The sequence below is a fragment of the Rhinolophus hipposideros genome (assembly GCF_964194185.1).
Source record: "Rhinolophus hipposideros genome assembly, chromosome: 18".
Lineage (NCBI taxonomy): Eukaryota > Metazoa > Chordata > Mammalia > Chiroptera > Rhinolophidae > Rhinolophus > Rhinolophus hipposideros.
This window is the reverse complement of record NC_138064.1, coordinates 4289009-4309394: the sequence shown is the minus strand read 5'-3', so window position 1 is coordinate 4309394 and position 20386 is coordinate 4289009. Positions and strand designations below refer to the sequence as shown.

General features: G+C 42.0%; 1 protein-coding gene across 1 annotated transcript; it reads left to right on the top strand.

Moving 5' to 3' along the window:
- Window positions 1-3183: 3183 nt before the first annotated feature.
- On the top strand, window positions 3184-6309 carry SEC61G (SEC61 translocon subunit gamma; the record flags this gene model as incomplete). The annotated part of the gene is made up of 3 exons (XM_081080053.1): window positions 3184-3272; window positions 4857-4954; window positions 6203-6309. The coding sequence occupies exons 2-3, from the start codon at window positions 4861-4863 to the stop codon at window positions 6307-6309; spliced, it is 201 nt and encodes a 66-aa protein (XP_080936179.1). The 5' UTR covers window positions 3184-3272; window positions 4857-4860.
- Window positions 6310-20386: the final 14077 nt, after the last annotated feature.

Genomic DNA, 20386 nt, shown 5'->3' with positions numbered 1-20386 from the left:
GTCTATTTCTGGATTCTCTATTTATTTATTTTACAAATACCACATTGTCTTGATTACTACAGATTTAGAGTAAGTTTTGAAATCTAGTAGTGTCAATTCTCCAACTTGTGAATTCTAATTTTTCATTGCCGGTCTTTAGGAAAGCATTTGACTTTTCTATATTAATTTGTATCCTTTAACCTTTCCATAATTGCTTATTAGCTCAGGAGATTTTTAAATTAATTCTTTTGGATGTTCTACATAGACAATTATGTCATCTGTGAAGAAAGACAATTTTCTGTTTTTCCTTAATCTATATGCCTTTCCCCCATCCTTTTCTTGTTTTATGGCATTAGCTAGGACTTCTAGTATGACAGTGAATAGGAGTGTGAGGTCTTACAAATTTTACTTTATTGTTTTAAAAGACTTAAAGTTGGCTTCAGCTAAAGAATCATGCTTCATTTAGAGAATATTCCAAAACACTAACAGAAATTGGAGGGGAGGGGAGTAAGGAGGGAGGAAGTATGTTAATTTTCTCAGCATAGCAGGGCACCATTTTACTGCCTAAAATTAAAGCTTTTTAGAATATATATAACTCCAACCTTAATCTTCTCACAAGTTTTCTTATTGAAGAGTAGTAATTAAGGAATAATACCACATGTGGTAAAGAAATGTTTACATTCAGAAATTTATAAATTCTTCCATTTTCAGTCCAGTTTTTCTTCTGTTAAACTCAAATAAATTTAATATTTCATACATAATTTTAATGTGATCATGTTTTTATTATATCTACTTTTTCTAGCTATTTACCTAGATATCTTTCTATCTGTGTATATGCATAGAGAGCACTGGAGGTTCATCTGGTAATGAAGCATTTTACTACATGAAGGACAGTGGTTGATTTGACTTTTTGTACTTGTCTGTATTGTCTGAATTTTTAAAAGAATTAGCATGTATTATTTTCGCTAAAATGTTATTTCAAATATTTTAGCAATTTATAGTAATACATTTTAGCATTTATAGTAATAAATGCTTTAAAAGATGTACTCAACAGCCTAGAAAATTATCATAGCCACATGTCCAAATATGTACACACTATTGTTTGATTTTGATGCTACGCTTACTCATGTTCTACCCTCTGAAGCAATACTGTGTAAATTAGCGAGTTAGTAAGAAATCACTGACAAACTTTCCTGTCTGCCCCTAGGTGAGGGATTAAAGTGCTACCTCAACCAAAAAATTGTACAACCACAGATTTAATTATTATGCAGAATCCATTTTATGAAACAGCTACATTGGTGGACTACTATCTCTTCCTCCCAATTACAACTCTTATTTCACATAACTTAAAGCATAGGACAATAAAAGGATCACTCTTAAATTATTAACAATAATTTTTAATATTATAAATACAATTGTGTATTTAAAATATCAGATTTACTGAATCAGGATAAATAGGTCCCTGGTTGATAAGCCTTTTAAATATATTTGATTCATAGATGCCCCTTTACCTCTATTTTCTCACATTTTTTTTTTTTTGTTTTTTAGAAAACTCAAGTGTTCTGTAGAATTTCTTGCAAAGTACATTTTGCTGACTGAATATGGTGGTTTTGTCCTTCTGTTCCTGTATTTCCTGTAAATTGATAATCATACCTGGAGTTTTGATGAGGGATTAGGTTCAATTATTATTGTTTTTTCTTGTCACGGCTGCTTCACAGCAGCACCGTGTTTTTCTAATATCAAAAACACGTGTCTGATCTTCCCTCTTTTGTGATGTGATTAGACACTGATGAGCATCGGCAAACTGTGGCCTGTGGGCCAAATCTGGTTCCTTGTCTGTAATTATAAATAAAGTTTTATTGGAACACAGTCACATCTACTCATTTGCATATTTCCTACGGCTGCTTTTGCAGCACAGCCGCAGACTTTGACAGCGGCCTTTAAGGCCTCCACCCCTGAAATATGTACCCTGTGGCCCTGCACTGTTCCCACGGCACATTAACTTGGCCTGGCCTGGGACTTCTGACGACTGGAGCCCCACAGTGCGCACTCGTTTGCCCAGACTTCTTTCATTCGCCACGACGTTTTCGATATTCATCAATGCTGCACATTTTTTTCTCAATTGTGTAGTGTTCCGTTGTGGGCATATAACTTGTTGATGGACGCTGAATCACTGTTACAGATAAAGGCGACATATTCTTGTATACGTTTTAGTCCTCGGAGTCACTTCTAAATTCTGAACCGACCTGGGCTGGGTTGGACAATGCTTTATCCCTGGAATTCCAGCCTATGCGCCACCTCCTTAGGATTTCCTCGTGGCCATCTAAGGCAATCCTGTCTTCAGCCCACTGCTGGTTTTTCCCTCCTCTCTTAAGACCCTTTTCATTTGCTGCATAGCGTTCGTTAACTTCCAATTGTTTGTTTACTTGTCGGCCCTCTCCTTGCGCGGCAAATCCCCGCAGGGGACCATAGCGAGCTCCGGGAGGACACGCAGTGCTGGTTCATTCACAGCGCCCGGTGAAGTGTCCGGTGAAGTGTCACACGCAGCAGGTGCTCGGCAAATAGTGGAAACGACGATTCATTCTAAACCCATCAACGCACCGGCAGCCGAGCTCCCCGGGCAGCAGCGCGGGCCGGGTTCCTGCTATTCTCAGCAAGGCACCGTCAGGTGGCACATTACAGGCCCTTCCCCAAACCGAACCTAAGTTACTCCCCAAGCCGGGCACCGGAAGGCCAGGTTTTGGGGGTGGGAGGTTATTCCGAGTCAGGTAGGTCGAAGGCCGTTGTATGGCCAATAAAGGTAAACGCATACAACGTGTGGCGAGCAGGCGGGTACACAAGTCGAGGAACCGCAGGAAACAAGCTTAGCAAGGAGCAATCAGCCCCGCAAGTGGGATCCACCTGCGGCTTTACCTGGCCAGCAGCTAACAGAGCAGGCGCCGCGCAAGCTCGCGGGGGGCTCTGGGCTGTGACCCGGACAGGCTGCGCTCGCGGGGGGGACCGGGGACTCAGCCGGGGAAGGGCACGTCAGAGGCCAAACTCAAACTGCAGAAGAAAGCCGAGACCCCACAGGACGTCGGTCACCTGACCCCTCCATGGATCTCTTTCCGGAAGCTTGGCCGACACACACGTCGAGCTGCGCCTGCGCACTGAGGTCTCCGCGTAAAGGACCAATGAACGGAGGGGTGGGCGGGCTTTAGGCCAGCGACCGGGTTTCCGGTTCCGGTGGGCCTTGGTCAGTCCGCTCTGGTGCTACGTGTACGTGGGACGGGACCCGAGGTGTCGGCGGGCAGGTAAGGATGCGTGACTTGCCTTGTGACTTACGGTGGGCGGGGGGCGAAGCCTTTGTGACTCGCGGAGGCGGCGCGCGTGGGCGAGCCGGCGGGTGATTCGGGGGGCGCTGGCGGGCAGGCGGGGGTGAGTGGGGCCCCTCGCTCAGGTCCGAGACCGGGGGCCGGCCCTTCCTGCCGCCCCACGTGCCGTCCCGTGTGGAAGCCGCGGCCCCCGAGCGGGACGGAGTTGGCGGCGCCCCGGCCTTCCGCCGGCTTTCGGCTCCCTGGCGGCGGGTCCGCGGCCACCCCCGTGGGTCCTCCCCGCGCGGCAGGCCCGGAGGACGCTGGCGGCCACTGGCCTTTGACGCTGGCTTTGGGGACGCGCGTGGGGCCGTCTCGGAGGAGCCGCGTTAAGCCCCGGTGACGCGGAGGGGAGACGACCGCTGTCCGTTCTGCACCCACGGGCCGCGGGCCTTCCTGGCTCCCGTGCCCGCCGCGGAGCGCAGTGTTTCGTGCGTTTTTAAGTGTCTGTGGGGAGAGGGGCCTGCGCTGTCACTGCGACGGGTACAGTGTGAGCTCCCTGGGAGCCAGACGCCGGGGCCCCGGGGGCTCGTGGCGGGACCCGACGCGCGGGGCTCCGGGCGCAGGTGGTTGCCGGTGGCTTCACGCGTGTCCCCGGCGCGGTTCCGCCTGCCCACGCCGGGGGCGCGCTGGCGCTCGGGGCGCACGTCACGCGGGGATTCCGCCGCCCCCGGCGCCCGCGGCCGCCTTGGTTCACGGGCGCAGCCGGGATGCGCTGAGAACTCGCGTGCCTCCCACGGCCGTGGGGACGGGCGCTGTCAGACTCGGGCGGCTGTCGGCCTCGGTCCTTCTGGTGCCCGTGGCGCTGGAAGCTAAGAGTGCATGGCGGTCCCATTGGGCGACAGGTCGCCCCGAAGGACCTAGGTGACACACTGTCACCCGGGTGCCCTAAGAGTGTGTCCGAACCTGAAGCTCGGGAGCGGAGCGCACAGGGTCTAAGTGTGGCTCCGCGTCAGCCAGTGCTTGTGGCTCCGACAGCGTGACAGCCCTGTGCCACCCGAATACACTCTTCGGAAGGTGCCGCGTGGCTGCGGTTTGGCGCCATCGGCTGGGAAGCTGCGTTTGCCTCTACCCTGGGCTCTTGCAGCAGCAAAGTTGACAGTCACTGCCCTGGACTCTGGTTTTGGGGGAGCTTCAACTAAAATAGAGCGAATGTTGGTTGGAGTCCCAGCGCTGTTGGCTCCTTGCAGGAACCAAGAGGACTGCAGACGGGTAAGGGTGGGTGTGCTGCCACGGGTTTCACCTTCTCAGAGTGGCGGCCCTTTATGTTAAGAGGCTGCGTCCTTGGCAGGGACAGTAACACGGGTAGAACCCACGCCGGGGCTTTGCCAGCGTCTACGGAAATAGTGTCTGATGAGGCTTGGGGTCTGTATTTTTCTGTTTTGTTTTGTGACATGGGGTTGACCCATATCCCGCCCGAATTCCTGCCCGCTCTCATGTACGTATTGTTATAACTGAACGAGCCCTCGCTATGTGATAAATGATGCCCGTGGGTGTCTTTTGTTTTGTTTTGTTTTAAACAAGCATCATGGATCAGGTAATGCAGTTTGTTGAGCCAAGTCGGCAGTTTGTGAAGGACTCCATTCGGCTGGTTAAGAGATGCACCAAACCTGATAGAAAAGGTAATAATTGCTTTCAAATGAGAGAAAAACTTACATCTTTGCATTTTCTAAGCCTTTTATTTGATTCATAGTATCTTTTTAAATAACCATTGTACTACTTTCATCCCCATTTTTATTGATTTATTTTCCTTTATTGCTTTTTAACGTCGTCACTTCTTTCTAAATTTTGTACACTTTATACAGTATTCTGTTTTATGCAGTTTCAAATAGTGTGAGAATATTTATTGCAGCCTTATTTTCCATGTTACGTTTGCCTTAGTCATATTAAATGATTTTTGCGTTTTCAGTGTCCTCCATATTTTCACTGTGGAAAGTCTTTTGGGAGTTCTCCCTGCTCTGCCACATGCCCAAACAAAACCTTAACGTGAAATCCACAACACAGTTGTTGCCAACCTAGAAAGTTTAATTTCTTATTTATCAGGATTCTTGTGTTAAAAAGTGCACCTGAATTTGTCTATTTTTATTCATTTATCGACTGCTGGCTGGATTAGGAGCTGAGAGTGTAACAGAGAATGTAATACATGACAGATATAATATAATATATAAAAGTAGATAATAGAGAATAGTTCTTGCTCTTATAGACTTAGACTCTTTCAGGGAAGGCAGTCATAAACAAATAATGGCAGTTATCATTTGTAATTTCTGCTGTAAGTAAGTGTTACAGAAGAGAAATGGGAGGTTTGGCAGCACAGGACAGGAGCAGGAGTGCCAAGCAAGTCAGAGCTTCCCTGAGGAAATAAGGTTTGTTACCGGGGTCAGAAACCTTTGCATACAATGGTGCTCAGCTCAGTTTGATTTTTCAAGCCTTATTTTTAGCTTCATTATAGTATCAAAGACAGTGGGCTTTTTTTTTAATAAAATTTATGTTCTGTGCTATTATAGTCAATAGTTTTAGCAATATTACAAGTATTTTTAAGACAAGTAGAGTGTATTCTATTTATGTTGTATTTATTTTTGCTATTCTGGTCATTTGCTATGAAAATAAAATATTTCACTGCTTGTTGATGGATTCACTAGCAGGGGCATGCATTTATTTCTGTCTTTTCTTAAATACCAATAAAATGTGAAAGTTAAAAAATCCGTCAGTTTATTTACTGTTAATAAATAGTGTCATATTTTGTTTTATTTAAAATTATGTATTTGCTGTCAGGAGAAATGTTTACCAGTAAGATTATATCACTGCTAGTTTTTCCCCTATACTTGCCATGAGACTGCAAAAATAATGTAACTTTTCTGTTTTAAATCCAGAATTCCAGAAGATTGCCATGGCAACAGCAATAGGATTTGCTATAATGGGATTTATTGGTTTTTTTGTGAAATTGATCCATATCCCTATTAATAACATCATCGTGTAAGTAAACTTTGAAATAGACGATACCTAGGACGGCGTGAAATCGGAAAGCATTCGGGTTGACAGCGTGCTATTTTATTAACACACAGATACGTCTCTTGACTTCTTAATGCTGCTAGAATCTACTGATATTGAGGACCTGATAAGTGGAAGTGATTTTTGTTTTCATTATGAGTCAACCCAGTTTTTGGGTGATTGTGGTCTCCAGTGGTTGAGAGCCATTGTGCTGGTCTGCATTCTTTATTTTCAACTGGCATATCATCGGTCAGATTAAAAACTTCTCAATTCACCATCCTGTCATGGAGTTCATATTGTTTGTCTTATTCAGAAAGACATCACGCTAGACTTGAACACATTTCCCCAGTGAGGATTCTGAGTTTTTAAGATTGATCTGTTCTAGGAGCCACATCACCTCCAAGGACCTTTTCAGTTCCAGGATTGTTAAGTTCAGTTTCTTCTCTTTCATGCTGTCTTGGGGGTAATGCAGGTGTGGTTCTCATATAACTGGTTTTGGTTCTATAAAATCACAGCATACTACATTTCAAATTATTATCGTCATCATTATTAAAATCTTACATACACTCACAATTGACCGTTTTTCTTTCTTTTACAGTGGTGGCTGAAATACCTTTTTAGAGGAGGGTTTTTCATCTTGGGAATTGGTGGCCAAGTGAGGATTTGAGAAGCTCATGGAATAAAAGTCTGCCTACGTGTTTTGTGTTTTTCTCTCATTTTTTTTCCTTCCAAGATGTTTTCTATTTCTAAATTAAAATAATTTCAAAATAAACAAACTTCTCTTGTTTCCATCACAGATAATTTACCATATTTTAATTATAGGAAATAATGGGTCCCCCTTGTTCCTTCCTCTCATCCTGTGTATTTTGGATTATAGGAGAAATTAAAGGGCATGGTAAAATATTATACTTCTGGGTGCTCCGTTCTCATGGAAGAAGGAACAGCGCAAGTACAGGATGGTGAAGCTAGTGAAACGTAGGGTTTGAGGGTAGGGTAGGGTAGGCTTTGTTCTTCAGCACTCAAAGTGTGAACAGGTACTCAGCTCCTGCAGGAGGTTAGGTGCTGCCTGAAGTAGGTTCCCGAAAATCATCGTTATTAAAACTTCAAAGCGTGATGTCCTCTTCAGATAAGCTTATTAGTCACACTGTCCTAAACACTGGCAATCTGAATTTGGTAAAGAATTCACTGATAATTGAATATGAGATAAAAAGGGGCCTTCGTTCCCTTTAAAAAAAATAGTAATAAAAAGTGAGACAGTTTATGCCCCTTAAAGCACTTTTGTTAATCTATTCATTCAATGTTTAGTTATTGAACTTTATTTCCCAAGTTCTAATATATATTTTTTTAATTCACTTGCAGCACACAACTGGTGATATTCTTCTGATTCTTAATGACTGAGGTAGGCAGGTGTGTAACTGGAGTGGTGGGCAGCATTCCTCAGTGTGGGGTCCGCGATTAGAGAGCACAGTCTGTTTTCATAGTGATAGTAGCATTTTCTGCCCATTGCTGAAGTGCTGGTAGTGTTTGTCTTGAATAAATTGGTGTCTTCAAGGAATAAAAGTATAGCTTTGGCCATCTCTAATCTTAAGGACATCATATAGCCATATTTTACAGAGACCGGGGTGCCAAAAAAATGTGTATACATGACTTGTATTCATCTTTTGTTATCGGTATATATTTAGTATTACAATTTTCATACAGTTTTTTCCTTCCTTAAAATGTGTATATATTTTTTTGTCACCCGCTGTGTTTAGCTCCTTAAAGTCCAAAAGAGTGTGTGCTTGTGCATGTGCATATATATATTTGTATATGTATTTACACAGACATGCATATATATGTGCAAATACATATAGACACATACACTTATATATTGAGTACGATAGTAGAAATTAGTCTAAAATGTAGACGTTTGCTTCTGGCAACTGTGTATTGTAGGATATTAGGAATTTCTATAGCATACATTTGGGCTCATTATTTTGCTGACTTACTGGCTCTTGACACATAGATAGCACGTACATGATTTGTATTTCTACATGTAAACTAAGGGCTAACCAAGAATGTGATGGAGCAGAATAACCTTCACACTCAACGATTGAATTCTTAAGTAGGAAAAAACAAATAAAATAGATTTTTCCTATTACCCATACTTCTAGTTTATCTAAGAGCTAGGGCAACTGCGTTATAAAATAATACTTAAACTTCAAGTATTATCACCTGGGGAAGCTTCTTTAAAACTCGGGTCCTACCTCAAAACTTCTGGTTCAGTAGTTCTGGGGGGCCCGGAGAATCTGCATTTCTGTCTCCCTGCTGATGGGCCACACTTTGAGTAGCAAGTTTTCAAAGCTCTTAATAATTTTCTGTTGTCTAAGTACCAACAGCAAAACATTAATGCCCTTCTTACTTAGTTCCTCCATTTTCATGAACCCCTAGACCTTACAGGCAAGTGCTTGGCCACCTGAAATCTAACAGAAATAACAGGAGGACAGCAGGAGAGGGACAGCAACAGCACAGATGGCATGGCAGGGCCTTGATGGGAGCGGGTGGGAGATAAAGCCTGGTCCTGTGCCAGCAAAGCTTTACCCCTCGACCTGCTTCTTGGTGCCTTTGTCTGCCGTTTGTTAGGCTCTGCTTGCAAGGAAGGGGATTTGAGTGAACCTGTGTGCAGGAGGCCGTCATGTTTTGTGTAAAGGGAGCGCCTTATGTCAGCTCCTGCTTAAAATGCACTGTCTACCTCTTAAGTTACACACTGGTCATAATTTTGTGGGCTCAAAGTCTCGTCTGGGTAGATCTCCAGATTCCTTGGAAGCACTTGTCTCGTTTTCCAAGGCTATTGTACCTGTCACCTCCCTAAACTATTATAGTCACTTACGTGTGTGTATCATGATTTTTAAGCTCCTAAAAAACCTTGCTTTTTTTTCTTTAACTTTGATTATAGCACTGTTTTGTACAAAGGCTCCTGGAATGTCATGAGTTCAGGATTTAGCAGAATAGAACATCAGGCAAGTTACTATAATTTAATAAAAATATATTTGCATTCTCCTCTACCAAACACTTGCTCAGTTTCTATATGAATAGTATCACGATTAAAAAAATTGTGTAAATTATCGGTTATTTCTTTGTTCTGTCCTAAGACATGTTTGGAACGTGTAAGAATTATTCAGAGACCTGATAGCAGTTAGGAGGGGGTGTACAAACCCAGGCAGTCTTCCCCCAGGAATTGCAGTTGTTTTAAAGTAAAATATCTTGACCCAGACATTAAAAGTAGATCTTCCTTTAATTCCTTTTCCTGGTTCACTCCTTTAGAATAAATTTACCTATTTCCCATTTACTTCTTTCCAAAAGGCTCTTCCCGACCATAGTAAATAGAATCGAGCTAGCTCTTGGTTAAGGTCCAAGCATCGACTAACTTGCGAGGACAGTTGTGTCCTGTAAGAAGGAGTCTTAACCCCTGCTCCTCAGACTGCAGTGTGCAGGGGCTCCTTTTGAACACTAGTCATGGAAAAATGCTTGCCTTTGAGGGGGGTGAGTCTGCATTCCTGACTCTGTGAAGCTGTTTTCTGAAAGAGGTGATACAGTCTTTTAGGTTCAGTTAAGAGTTTGATTCTTATTTATGTAACCTAGAACCTAAAGTGCACAATTACAGACTCACGGGTTAGAGGAATGGGTCCTGAGTTCCTTAGGCACATCAGTAGATTTTATAAAATTAGCTTTATTTAAAAGATAGTCATTTTCAGAAGAATTTTCCAGAGAAAAATTCTAATACCAGTGATTTATAGCAGAACTGTAAAACGAGCTGTAATAATCCTCAAGTTAAGGGGAAGTGGTTTCTTTACAAGTGTAAACAGTGACATAAGCCCTCAAGTTCGACAACAGGTTTTATCCGGTACCTGCCTGGGAGCCCATCGTGTTTCCCATCGTTCTGTGGTTCAGTGGTTCATTCATCCACTTTGTGGTCCATTCACAACATTCTCCAAAGTTTTGTCCTTGAGTTTTAAAAAGCATTGTCACTGCAGGTGTCCCATAACTCTTCAACTATTTACCCACCTAGTAAACTAATTAGAAGCCAAAAACATGTCCTTTTCATTTTTTTGAATAGTGGTATTGTCAAAAAAAAATTATAGCACACAATTACACATGTGTGCCTACAATTATGTTTGAAATGAAAAAGTTATGCAAATTTCTGGAAATACAAATCACATGAATCTCTTGAATTATTTACACATTATTATTAAAGTAATATTTTTAATTGACTTAACAAGGGACCAAGATAACAAGGTAAATTATAAATGTTACATTTACCTTAGAAAATTAGAATTTACATGGCTGTAGGGTGATCAAAACTTCTTGGTTTTTCTGGAGTGGAGGGTTTTGCTAGGATCTTGGATTTTCAGTGCTGAAATCGGGATGGTAAGTTTTCCATTTTCTCCACTCCAGCCACTCCTACCTGCCAGGCATCATCTTGGTGGAAGGAGTTCCCAGATCAGGGCTGACCAAAGCAGAAACTCAGTCGGGGTCTCAATCCGCTCATCCAGTGGGACCTAAACTTAATATTGTTGCTCATGGACCTGTTGTTTATGTGCGGGGGTCAGTTCTAAACATCTTAATAACATGTGTTCAGTTTTTCGCCTGCCCTATTTATCTAATATTAGGTTCTAATTTGATTCTAAGCTTTAGGACTGGACCTAACATTTGGGTTTACCTACTTAATCCAGTTCCCTGCTGGGAGTAGAATGAAGCCCTTAACACCACCTCGTTTGTTTAGACCCTAACACCCTGTATAATGGCTGCCAATGATTCTGCCAATCAAAAGTCTCTACCTCCCCCCTCGGCCCCTACTCTGCCAGCGGTGCCCTGTGGTCTTGCTCTGGCTGCAGCAATCCTGGAGCGAGGTGCCTAGTGTCCTGTGTCTCCAGTTAGGTTTTTATTTTATTTATTTATTAGTTTCAGGTTACATGACAATGCTCTAGTTAGTTCACCCCTCACAAAGTGATAACCTCCCTCCCCCATCCCCATTAGTTTTGACTCATTGACTATGTCCACAATTTGCCTAATTGAATCTCTTCCTTTACCTCAGTGTTTCTCAAACTTTCATGTACGTGGGACTCTCCTGGACAACTTTTACCAGTTTCCTGGGCACTTCCCCAGATATTCTGATTCAATAGGTCAAGGAAGGACCCATGAGTTTGCATTCTCACAAGGGCACAGGTAAAACCCCTGGTTCAGGACGACAACTTTGAGAACCAGCGTTTTGATCCAACACCGTCTAGAGGGAGGACCTCCCCAGTACCTGGCTGGGTTTCTTCCCAACTGCTATCAAGCTCAGTGCCCACTTCTTTCCTTCTCATCAGCTCATTTTAGCCAGTGAGATAGATGCCTGGACCGCAAACGACACGTAAAGCCTGCTGGCAGAAAGGCCGGAACGACCGGCACTGATGCTGACGTTTTCCTTTTATAGTATCCTTTCCTTCACAGAGTATCACAGAGCCCATTTCAAATTTTAACTTTTAGTTCACTCAAAGAGGGTGCACGTTTATTAGATTAAGTCAGCAGCTGAAATAGATTTAAATTCATGCAGTGTACCTGCCTGTTTCCTCAGTGCATTTTACTGAATCTAACAAGGTAAAGTAGGACAAAATACAGAAATTTGCCCCGAGTCACTGCCAGCTCCGAGGCACATTCTCGAATGCCTTAGTGGATTGAGTTTGAATTTAATAAAATGGATCTAAATAAGTCTCCCAAAGTGTCTTTATTTCCCGTCTCGATTTGAATTGTCAGAATATGTATAAGAGAGAAAAAGTGGCATAAAGCTAACATGGAATGGAGGCATGTGTTACTAAAAAGAATCTCATTTTATTGGCTACATTGTCAGCTATGGGGAATTTTAGCCACGATCTCATCATTATGAGAGGCAGTAGCTATGAAGCTTGCTGAGCTAGGAGTTCTCGTGTTTCTTCCTGAGGGCAGATAAATAGAGACTTTGATGACTTCAGGCTTTAGTTTCATGGTTCCTATAGTGGGAAATAGAACCGCTGAAAAAGAGGCTTAAAATTAGGAAAAGACGTGATTTATTCACTGATTCATGTTTCTGATGCAAAAGAACAAAGATTCCCAAATAGCTCTTTGACCAAAGAAGAAATTTAAAAATACAGTTTTCTGAGAAAATGAAACTAATGAAAAGGCTATATAAATACTTAATGGGATTTGGTCAAATTCTGAAGTCTAAAATTTTTTATTTTTATTTTTTAAGACTATTCTTTTTAAAGCAGTTTTAGGTTCAGAGCAAAATTGAGAGGAAGGTACAGAGAGTTCCCATATACCCTCTCCCCTACACATGCTCAGCCTCCCCCACTACTAACACCCTCCCCGCCCCCCCAGAGTGGTACATTTGTCACAATTGATAAACCTATAGTGACAGGTCATTGTTCCCCCAAAATCCATAGTTTACGTTAGGGTTCACTCTTGCTGTTGTAGTTTCCATGGGCCTTGACTTATATGCACCATTATAGTACCATACAGGGCATTTTTCACTGCTGTAAAATTCCTCTGTGCTCTGATTATTCATTTATCCTTCCCACAAACCCCTGGCCACCTCTGATCTTTTTACTGTCTCCATAGTTTTGCCTTTTCCAGAATGTCATATGGTTGGAATCTTGGCAGTATGCAGTCTTTTCAGATTGGCTTCTGTCAGTTAGTAATACGCATTTATCTTTCATGTCTTTTCATGGCTTGAGAACTCATTCCTTTTTAGCACTGAGTACTGTTCCATTGTCTGGATGGACCACAGTTTGTTTATCTATCACCTACTGAAGGACATCTTGGTTACTTCCAAGCTTTGACAATTATAAAGCTTCTATAAACATCCTTGTGCAAGTTTTCTGTGGATGTTAAATTTTTAACTCTTGGGTAAATACCAAGGAGTGCTATTGGGTGCATCATAGATTGTACCTTTACCATAGATTGTAACCTTTAGTGTTGTGTCTAAAAAGTCATCACCAAACTCAAGGTCAATTAGATTTTCTGCTATGTTATCTACTATGAGTTTTATGATTTTGCATTTTACATGTAGGTCTGTGGTCCATTTTGAATTAATTTTTCAGAAGTATGTAAAGTCTTTGCTTAGATTAATTTTCTTTTTTATTTCTGTATGTGGATGTCTAGTTCTAGCACCATTTGTTGGAAAGAACTTCTTTGCTCCATTGTATTGCCTTTGCTCCTTTGTCAAATATCAGTTGACTATATTTATGTGGGTCTATTATTGGGCTCTGTGTTCCATTGACCTATGTGTCTATCTTTTGCTGATACTGAACAGTCTTGATTACTGTAGCTTATAACAAGTCTTGAAATCATGTAGTGTCAGTTCTCTGACTTTATTCTTCAATATTGTGTTGGCTAGTCTGAGTCTTTGCCTCTCCACATAAACTTAAAAGTCAGTTTGTTGATACAAAACATCTTGCTGATATTTGATTGCATTGAACCTATAGATCAAGTGGGGGGAGAACTGACATCTTGACACTATTGAATCGACTTATCCATGAACATGGACTATCTCTCCATTTTAACTAAATGTTCTTTGATTTTATCAATCAGAGTTTTGTCGGCAGCTAAACTTCTGCCTCTAGCTCTTCAGATTTGATGGGCGGATTGAAAAGCCAGCCCAGTGTGTCCATCGCACTTCACTGCCCACACGTTAAGCTCTCCATATCATCCAGCTGGAGCTGGATAGCAGGAGTTGGCACCACCTCACCCCATCTTCTGTCCCAGGGTGAGGATAGAAGACAAAGCACATCTCATAGAATATCTAAAAGATTGTTGAACCATGTTGAGCCTTTTCCTGTGAAAATGTGTACACCTTAGAGGGGTATCTGTCTTGGAACTCATTTTGTACCTTGGTGCCTTGAATTTTCCCACTGAATATCCTATTATATCAAAAATATTATCCAAGATAATTTAGACATTTTAGATTTTAAAAGACTAAGAGGTTTGACAACTGCCAAAACATCAATATGTATTGCACGAAGAAGAAAAAAGTAGAGAGAATGAACTTGGAAGGAAGGTTTGGATATAATATGTACAGAAATTAACTATGAGAGTATATTTAACTATTACATTTATGTTTAGTTTCTGTTTTATCAAAGTTATGCAGGCACATAATCTAAGGCAATAGATCTTGACTAGAATCAGTTGGAGATTTTGTTGGAAGATAGGAGACAGAGGTCACCTATGCTATGGCCCTTTTGTAATGGAATTCTTTCCTGCCTGATTGCCTTAAACTGGGACATTGGCTGTTTTCCTGCCCTCAGACCCAAACTGAAGCGTAGGCTCTTCTAGCTCTCAAGCCTGCTGGTCTTCGGACTAGAGCTAAACCATTGGCTCTCCTGGATCTACTGACTCATCCTGTGCTCGTTTCCATAATCCCGTGAGCCAATTCCTTATAATACATCTTTGATGTATGTACATCTTACAAGTTCTGTTTCTCTGGAAGACTGACTAAGACACCATGTGGATTTGGAGCCAGAGATTGAGGCCATGCATGTACTAGCAAAGGAATGCCAAGAATTTTGGCAACGATGAGAAGCTAAGAGAGAGTCAGGGAACACATTTGTTCTCAGGGCCTCAGAATCTCCAGGAGGCACAACCCCGTCAACACCTGGGTCTCAGGCTCCCAGCCTCCAGAACTGGAAGAGCATGCGTTATAGGCACCCCTGTTTGTGATACTTTGTTACACAGCCCTAGGAAACTAATATAATGCCTTTGCTCCCTGAACCCTTGACAATGGAATTTCATCATCAGAGCCCACAGGTGGAGAAATGGGAAGTTCAGGGCTTTTTTGCCTATTGAGTCCTTTGAATTTTCTGTCTAATAGGTATCTGCCCATCTCAGTAGGTGCCCTGTCACATGAGCCATAGTAACAGGTACTGTAGAGACCCCTGTGTGAGATACCTTGTGCCCACCAAGTACGTGGTCCCCTTCCTATGGCTGCTGCTGGCAGAGAACCCAGTAGACAGATGGCAACGTCTGCCTGGGGGTCAGGCCAGCCCCTCCCGTGGACTTCCTTCCCACCTGTGGAGCTGCAGAACATGCTGATGGTCGTGCTGGTGACGGGGAATCTTCTAAAACAATTAGTTTGAGTCCAAGGGCGAACTCCCACTCAAGCACCGTGGTTCTGTTTAATACAACACGCTGCACGTGTGCCTCAGGGAGTCTGCGTGGCCCTGCCAGTGTGCCATTCCCTGGGCAAAGCGTCAGATCCACAAGGGCTGACGGCCCCACTTGTGATTTTGGACGCATAATGGAGAGCTGGCCGCTCAGGAGAGAACAGCAGTGGAGCAGTGACCAATGAGGGAAAAGCACAGAGCAGAAAGGCAGACAAACAGCGACGTGGGGACAAGGCTCCACTGCAGTGCCATGCTAACCCAGCTTGTCTCCACGCAGGTCACATGGGGACACCTTAGCTGTCTTCTGACCCATGGCTTGCAGAGCAGCCTGGGATGTGATGGCCCGGGGACACTGGGAAATAAGAGCCTGACAGCAGCTCTCAAAGGTCTTGCTTCTCTCCCTCCCCATCCTGCAGGAGGCTGGCTGTCTTCTGTCCCTTGTGAAGCACGACACTTCCTCTTTATGTCCCTTTGGGCACAGCTCCAGGCTATCCAACCATGTGGCTCCTCAGCAGCTGAGTGGCCCCTGCCCAAGCTGCTTGCCTCCTGGACCCTCTGGGTCAGTGTCATCCTGTGGGACAAAGGGCGTGGTGACAACTGCCACCATGCTGTCCGGCTGTTGCTGTAAGTGACACACCCTGAGGCTTGCTGTCTGCTGCAGACTGAATGTAGGGCCCACCCAACAGAGAAGGACTACTTCTGGTAGCCCTGTTTGTCCCCTCACCTCTGCTTGCAGTAGCACGTGTCAGCAGCAGAAACATCCTCCCCAAACAGATGAGTTCTGGTAACTGCTTTGGACAACTTCCTAAACCACTCTGGGCCTCAAGTCTCTCTTTTGCTGGAGGGGGATTGTAATGCCTGTTTTCTTCAGAGTGGCTGTGAGAATAGCATGAGAGACTACATTCATTGGGCTTAGAATAAATTCATAACATCAAAGTCCCATATGTGGAAGTAGGGAGTCAAATGACAGGAGATTGTGCCAAAAATTTTCCTAAAAGGCTTTACATTTTGAAGTGAGCCATGATAATGTAGTTTCATAGAATCACATCTGTTGGTGTTTATATTATTTTTATACTATATTTTTTGCTATTAAGTGAAAGATACTCAACTATTGCCCTAATTTGCATTTTTGGTTATCACTTAGGGTCATATTTTCTCATGTTTTGTTTACTACTTGTAAACTTCTATACAGTTTTGTGTGTGAAATAGTCTAATCTTTTTTCCAGAGAGCTAATGAGATGTTAATATAAAGATCAATTAACATGCAAAATTAAATTGAAAAAATACGACCATTTCCCAGTTGTAATATTAAAAAAAATAGTTTTCTAGTCTGTTGCTTTTTAGTTTGTTTTTGTCTTCCTTCCACAGGTTGTAAATATTTTATGTTCAAATACGTTTGTTTTGCCCACTGTGATTTCTTCCGTTGTTTCCAATCTGAGATTGCTCTCCTGATACAGATCTCATAAATATTCCATGGTAGTACTTGTAGACTTTGTTTTTAGACTTTTAAAGTTTTAGTTTCTGTTTGATCTGGCACTTATTTTGTTTGGATTTGCCTTAAATATTTTTACATAATCACTTGGCGCTAAAAACACTAGTTTATTAAGTGATATTTCACTGTATTCTTCTTCCTGACAGCCTGCTGATCAAGTCATTCCTTTTAATAGACAGGTGTACTATTTATGACGTTGCCCTGTTTCCTTTGCTGCTAATCCCTGAGACGGAACATTTTCCTGTTGTCTGTTCACTACATTTATTTGATTTATGTTCTTGTCAGATAATCAAGTAAAAAATTAAGAGGATTTTTTTTTATCCTAGTTATAAAAACAATAGATTTGTATGCATCGGCAAAAAATAAAGGGAAAAATAAGAAAAACTCACTCAAATCTGAAACATAATCCTTTGTTAACATTTGTTACATGTAATTTCAACTTTCATTATATGTAATTTTTAGTTTATTAGGTTCTGTCATCTGTAAAATTGGAGTAATGCTTGTATTTACACAGTTGTGAGGGTTAAGCAAAAGTAGGGGTATAAAGCATCGAGCAAGTGTTCAACATACAGTACTTAATGAACACTAATTATTATTTTTTATTTACATGGTTGTACAATTTTGTGCCTGTTTCACTTCACGTGATACTGTCTACTTTTACCCATTTAGATATAAATATTTTTAATGAAAAATCTTTAAAGGCTATTTTTAAGTTGGTATAAAATATTTCATTCGTATGTGAATACATACGTGTTTGTACGTGTGTGATTCAACCTACCATTTTTCTGTTACATGTTTGGTTTTTCTCTAGTAGTTTGCATTGTGAGAAAGCTTTATCTGTTTATGAATTGGGTGCTTAGCATGGAAATCTAGAGCTGAAGTTGTTCAGTGACTGGCAATGATGAGTATGTGTGCATATCTATGCGTATGAATACACACACACCTATAATGCTCATATGTACTTTCAAAAGGCTTCATTCCAACTTATACTCCAAACATTTTCAAGTTACTGTTTCATTTCAGTTTGTCCATATGTTGCCTTATTCTTTATGTCACTAATTTTGTACTGTTTATCTTTCTTGTTACCATCTGAGATTGGGCATTTCCCATGTGCTTGTTTGCTGTACCATTTTCTTATAAAATCTGAATCACTAGTTTATGTCTTTTGCCAATTTATCTAATTTCTTTCATCGTTTCATGGTTTCTAAATATAGCACGTTCTGTCTCCAAGGATCAAATAATGTTCTGTTCAATTTCCTTTTAATATCTTTTTATGTCATCCTTATATTTTCTTCATTATGCGAGTGCCATTGGAGAAATTTGGTAGCTACTGATATGTGAAAATATGCAAAAATAAAAATAACCATATATTCCAATACTAATAAATATGGTGATACATTTTCAATATTTCTATTTATTTTTTCTTTACATATTTGAGTTTTATATATTATTTTTATGCTGTTAATATTATAACTGTGTCTAATTTCATAAAAAGTTATCTACAAATCTTATTACTTATTGCAAAGTATTTTAGCACAGATGTAATATAAGTACTTTAACCTTTAGCTAGAGTTAAATATTTATTTTCTCACAACTTTCGCTTTTGCAAATAATTATATGAGAATCTTACATAATATAAATATTATTCACATTTCTAATAATTTCCATCGTGAAATATATTTAAATGTGTAATTGGTAAAATTTTTAGTATTTTCAAGGCTCTTGAAACAAAGTAAGTTGCTTTCAGGGACTATTCTGTGTCGGTATTCATTTATCATGTTGAATCTTTCATGGCCACTTTCAATCTGGAGTCTCATGTCTTTTAATTTTGGAAAAGGTGGTACCTATTTATTTAAAATTTGTTTAAAATTATGCATAAATCCAGCCACAGAAAAATGAGGGAACACAGTGTTTTGGAATAGAGCTCAATCAAGTCTACTTCAACCACTAACGTGCTATTCCATTTTAATAACTGGCTTTCAGTGTTGTACAGAAAAACCTAGAATCATGCGGAGTCCACACAATGTTCAGAAGTTACTGCCTGAAACAGAAAAAGACCTAGCTTATGCCTCAGCCTGTCCCTGCATCTTCCCGGAGCCTCTCCTGGCTCACCTGCCAGGAAGCTGCAAAGCTGAACCCTGAGCAACCGCGAGGGCCAGGTCTCCTGCTGTCCCCTCTTAGGCCAGAGGTCAGGGAATGGGTCTGGGAGGAAGCAGTCTAATTCCCACACCCCCCCAAGAATGCATGTCCCATCCTTTTCGCCTTCGAGTGGGCTTGCAGCTCTTCTGAGGAAAGCCAAAGGGCCTGTCGTTGCCCTAAAGGACACACGTGACCAGGGCCCCAAATCCTCTCACGCATTGTCTGGGACTCACTCTTTCTTACCTTCCTCTCGCCTGGCTGGCCTCCTTGCTGTGTGGACATCTTATGCATGACAGGAACTCGCCACCAGAGACTGCTGTGCCGTCACCCGGCTTTACCTTTCTCTGCCCTCACACCGACTGCCATATTACCTAGTTTTTGGTTCTTCTTTTTTATTTTTGGGTGGCGGTGGGGGACAAGAATATAAGCTACATGAGTGAGGAATTTATTTATTGCTTCCTGCACAGCACCTAGAATATCGTAGGCATCATTTAATGCGTGTGGGATGGAGGAGGTCATTACCCAATTATTTACTGAGCACCTACAATGAAAGAATGAATCACTCTAGAGTGATTAAGTTGTGGGGGGGTCTTTGGGGTGTGCTCAGTTTGCAGTGTTTGAAGGCATGTTCTCTGGGGATGCTTAATGTATGCAGAGAAAAAGCTTCAGTCTTGTGACTGGAGTGGGGATAAAGGATGGGGGAACAGGAGACGGGGGGCAAATGCCTGGCTGGTTGAGGTTTCTTTATTTTTCTTTATTTTAAAAAAAATATGGAATGCCTCACAATTTGTGTATCATCCTTAGAATGCAGAGTGCATGCTAATCTCTTATCATTCCAATTTTAGCACGTGCCACCGAAGTGAACCCTGGCTGAGGTTTCTGCCATTCCACCTGTGAACTTTCACTAATTCCTTTCATTTCCATGGGCGTGGGGTGTTTTGGGGGTGAGAAACCTCTGATCCCTCCCTTACTTCATGGGGCGGGGGTAGAAGCCAAGTCTAGAATCGCTCTGTATCCAGACTTCAGTGGTGCCTCCTGCTCAGTTTCCTGAGTCATCACCACTCTGTGACTCTAGTGTCCCCAGGCTGCAGCCCTTGGGGTGTCTGGGGGAGCAGAATGGCTGTAGTCTTTCCCACAGTCCCCTGGGCAGGCACTTAGCTGTGGACCATTGATAGATAACCTTGGTTGCTGTCACGTCCCCGTCCACTTTTAGTTTTCAAAATATTAGTTGAAATCTCTTGCCTACTATTGTCTTCTCTTGTAATTTTCATCCTTGTGAA